The sequence below is a fragment of the Colobus angolensis genome, unplaced genomic scaffold (assembly GCF_000951035.1).
Source record: "Colobus angolensis palliatus isolate OR3802 unplaced genomic scaffold, Cang.pa_1.0 Scaffold65, whole genome shotgun sequence".
Taxonomy (NCBI): Eukaryota; Metazoa; Chordata; class Mammalia; order Primates; family Cercopithecidae; genus Colobus; species Colobus angolensis.
This window is the reverse complement of record NW_012120154.1, coordinates 3875307-3879692: the sequence shown is the minus strand read 5'-3', so window position 1 is coordinate 3879692 and position 4386 is coordinate 3875307. Positions and strand designations below refer to the sequence as shown.

Here is a 4386-nt window from a genome sequence, read left to right as displayed (position 1 = left end):
CAGAGGCAGCCCTCAGCATTGGCTCCCTCTCCCACACCAGCGTGTGGGCCCCAGGCTCCCTGTGTGAGTGAGTGTGAATGCCTGGGTGGGGTGGGGAGTACCCCTAACTCCCCATTACTTTTTGGGAAAAAGTCATAGGTCTGTCTCCTCTCCCAGGGGCCCATTCCCCTCAGCAGGGCTCCCGGAAGAGGGTCCCACAGCCGCCCCCAGGAGCAGGAGCCATGATCTTGAGGCAGTGCCCTATCTGGAGGGCCTGACCACTTCCCTGCGTGGCAGCTGCAACAAGGACCCCGGCTCTGATCCCGGCTCCAGCCCTGACTCCGACTCCGCCACCCCTGATGATACCAGCAACTCGTCCTCTGTGGTGAGCCAGGAGCGGGAGATGGGGGGACAAGAGTGGCTCACACCTACATCTGCAGCCCTGGGTCCCGCCTAAACCTCCAGGCCAGGGCTAAGCCTCACACCAGAGAATTCGGCGAGGTCCTCTGGACCATTAGCTGGCACCTCGGGCCACCCCGGCGAACCCCCAGAGGGTGGGGGTTTCTGCACAGGCTGGCCCAGGGAGGCTGGGGTCTGGCTGTGAAAAGACGGGGAAAGGGGTTTGAGCTGACAGGAGCTCCAGGTGAATCACCAGCGGGCTCGGGCTGCCAGGTCCCAGAGGGCTGGGACGTTGGGTGTGGTGTCTAGAGCAAGAGTGGCACAGAACCCCAGGGCCCTGCCCTCACCACACAGTGCTGAGCCCCACGGCCAGCCCTGGCGTAGATTTCCAAGGGACAGAGGAAAGGGAGCAGGCTGCGGGGGTCATTTAGCCACGAAAAGAGAAGACCCAGCAGTCTTTCCTCTAGCATTTGCACTTTGAGGGGCTGCCACGGAGCCGGAGGGACAGGCTTGTCCCAGGAGACCGCTTCACAAGGAAAATGATGGGGGGTGGTGATAAGACTCAGAATAAAACAACCCAGCCTCACACGCTTCATGGCCAGCTCCATGCTAAGGGCTTGGTGGGTGTGGGCTCAAGGGAGACTCACCACACCCTCGGAGGCGGGGACTTCAGTCGTCCCATATGGGGCTGAGGCTCAGAGGGGGAGCAATTTAGTGGAGGCCACACATCTGGAAGGAGTGGGGCTAGGATTTGAACCCACTTCTCTCTGGCCCCTGGGGGTATCTCACACCAGTCCCAGATGCGGAACTCGGGGAGTCTGGGCAAAGCTCTTGGCTTCAATGGACATGCATGCCTCCTAGGTTCATTGAAGATAAGCGACTTAGCACTTAGCACCTGCTAGAGCCCAGCACAGTGCCAGGCAAACAGCACGTCTTTTTATTTAATTGACTGATTGAAGGCCAGGTGCGGTGGCTCACACCTGTAATCCCAGCACTTTGGGAGGCCAAGGTGGGTGATCACCTGAGGTCAGGAGTTCAAGACCAGCCTGGCCAACATGGTGAAACTCCATCTCTACTAAAAATACAAAAATTAACAGGGTGTGGTGGCAGGCACCTGTAATCTCAGCTACTTGGGAGGCTGAGACAGGAGAATCACTTGAATCCAGGAGTCGGAGGTTGCGGTGAGCCTAGATTGTGCTATTGCACTCCAGCCTGGGCAACAAGAGCAAAACTCCATCTCAAAAAGAAAAAAAAAAAGGTTGATTGTTGAGACAGGGTCTTGCTCTGTCGCCCAGGCTGGAGTGCAATGACTTGAACATGGCTCACTACAGCCTTGACTTCCTGGGCTCAAGTGATCCCCTGACCTCAGCCTCCTAAGTAGCTGGGACTACAGGCATGCACCATCATGCCTAGCTAATTTTTTCTTTTTAATTTTGTAGAGACGGGGTCTCACTGTGTTGCCTAGGCTGGAAGTGCTTTTTACTGAGTCCATGGAGCGGAGTCTACGCCACAGAAAGTGTGGCACCACTCATTGTCACCTCTCCGGGGCAGAACGCAGAACTTGATGGTTTAGGAAGTGCTTTTTATTTTTTATTTAATTTTATTTATTTATTTTTGAGATGGAGTCTTGCTCTGTCACCTGGGCTGGAGTGCAGTGGCATGATCTCAGCTCACTGCAACCTCCGTCTCCCAGGTTCAAGCGATTCGCCTGCCTCAGCCTCTGGAGTATCTGGGATTACAGGCGCCCACCACCATGCCTGGCTAGTTTTTGTATTTTTAGTAGAGACAGGGTTTCACATGTTGGCCAGGCTGGTTTCGAACTCCTGACCTCAGGTGATCCACCTGCCTCGGCCTCCCAAAGTGCTGGGATTACAGGCGTGAGCCACCGCACCCGGCCAGGGAAGTGCTTTTTAATGTCAATTCCCTTCCCTTCCTTCTACCCCTCTCATTTGGGGAGTATATGTCCTGCAGCCTTTCTTCTCCCACAAACATACTTTCTCCTCCCCTTCTCTGGCAGGACTGGGACACTGTTGAGAGGCAGGAGGAGGCCCAGAGCTGGGACAAGCTCGCAGTGATGATCCCTAGGAGACCTCAGGAGGGGCCGAGAGCTGACAGCTCCCAAAAGGCTCCATCTCTCCTCACCAGGTCCCCTGTGGGAGGAGACACTGCAGGCCAGAAAAAGGAGGGTGAGTCCTTCTGCCAGGTTGGTTCCCATGGTGATGGCCTGGGGCCCCCCAGATAGTCATCTCACTGGCCATTTGGGACCTTGGGCATGGCTTACTTTGGTGGCCTGGGTGTTAATAATAGTAACAGTTCCCATGTCATGATGGAGCAGCCACAGTGAACCATGCTACCCACTGTATTATTATTAGTATTTTTTTGGAGGGGACGGAGTCTCACTCTGTTGCCCAGGCTAGAGTGCAGTGGCGCGATCTCAGCTCACTGCAACCTTCGCCTCCCCAGTTCAAGCGATTCTCCCGCCCCAGCCTCCCAAGTAATTGAGGTTGCAGGCTCCTGCCACCATGCCCAGCTAATTTTTGTATTTTTAGTAGAGACGGGATTTCACCATGTTGGCTCAACTGGTCTCAAACTCCTGACCTTCTGTGGTCTGTCCATCTCAGCCTCCTAAAGTGCTGAGATTACAGGCGTGAGCCACTGCGCCTGGCCTATTATTATTATTTTTATTTTTTTGAGATAGAGTCTCACACTGTCACCCAGGCTGGAGTGCAGTAGTGCCATCTCGGCTCACTGCAACCTCTGCCTCCTGGGGTCAAGTGATTCTCCGGCCTCAGGCTCCCTAGTAGCTGGGATTACAGGCTTGCAACACCATGCCTGGCTAATTTTTGTATTTTTAGTAGAGACGGGGTTTCACCATGTTGGCCAGGCTGGTCTCAAATTCCTGGCTGGGGATTACAGGAGTGAGCCACTGTGCCTGGCCTTAGTCAAGGAGTTTGGACTTTCTTCTCTAAGTAGTAGGGAGCCACTGAAGGTTTTTTTGAGGAGGAAAGTCATGTAATTGAACCTGTGCCTTAGGAAGTTCCCTAGGTCAAAGGTGCAAAGGATGAGTTGGAGCAGGGAGGGGCTGAAGGATGAGAAACCAGTTAAGAGACTGTTGCAGCCACCGTAGCAATAACTGCTTCAGGCACAAATCACCGGCGGATGCGAAATCCCTAGGTGGTACGTTGTCAGGCAACAGGGGTTTCACCGTGGTCTCAAAGTATCACTCCTCAGATTCTACATCGATTACTGAGAGAAAAGGCGCCCTTAGGCTGGGGAGAGCAGGAAGATACCACCTTCACCAAGCAGCTGTTCAGCATCCCCAGAGTGGAACAAACCAACATCAGATGCCCCTGATGTGATGCATGGGGTCGGGGGAGGGGATGCTGGGGTGCGCACAGAATCCTTCCCTTCTAAATTGTCCTTCTGCAAATGCATTGCCTACACCTAACCCCAGTGAAACATCACACAAACCCGAATTGAAAGACATTCTGCAAAATGACTGGACTCCTCACAGGACAAAAAGGGGCTAGGGGACTGTTCTTGATTAAAAGAGACTAACGGGACGAGGACGTGGAATGCCATGTGTGAGCCCATTGGGATCTGGGACAGGAGGAGACAGAGCTGTGACAGGCATTACTGGGACAACTGGGGCATTTTTTGTTTTTTTGAAATGGAGTCTTGCTCTGTCTCCCAGTCTGGAGTGCAGTGGCGTGATCTCGGCTCATTGGAACCTCCGCCTCCTGGGTTCAAGCGATTCTACTGCCTCAGCCTCCTGAGTAGCTGGGATTACAGGTGCCTGCCACCACTCCCAGCTAACTTTTTGTATTTTTAGTAGACACAGGGTTTCACCATATTGAGCCTGATGAGATCCGGGACACGGCTGTAGTCCCAGTTACTCAGGATGCTGAGGCAGGAGAATCGCTTGAACTTGGGAGGCGGAGGTTGCAGTGAGCCAAGATCACCCCACTGCACTCCGGCCTGGGCAACAGAATAAGACTCCATCTCAAA

At 54.0% G+C, this 4386-nt stretch overlaps 1 protein-coding gene across 1 annotated transcript in view; it reads left to right on the top strand.

Annotated features, from left to right (window-relative positions):
• Nucleotides 1-4386, top strand: part of TRIOBP (TRIO and F-actin binding protein) — a 98707-nt gene that overhangs the window by 21517 nt on the left and 72804 nt on the right. Inside the window, exons 5-6 of the mRNA XM_011925681.1 lie at nucleotides 157-364; nucleotides 2396-2564. Of these exons, the coding sequence (XP_011781071.1) occupies nucleotides 157-364; nucleotides 2396-2564 (377 nt within the window). The remainder of the gene's footprint in view (nucleotides 1-156; nucleotides 365-2395; nucleotides 2565-4386) is intronic.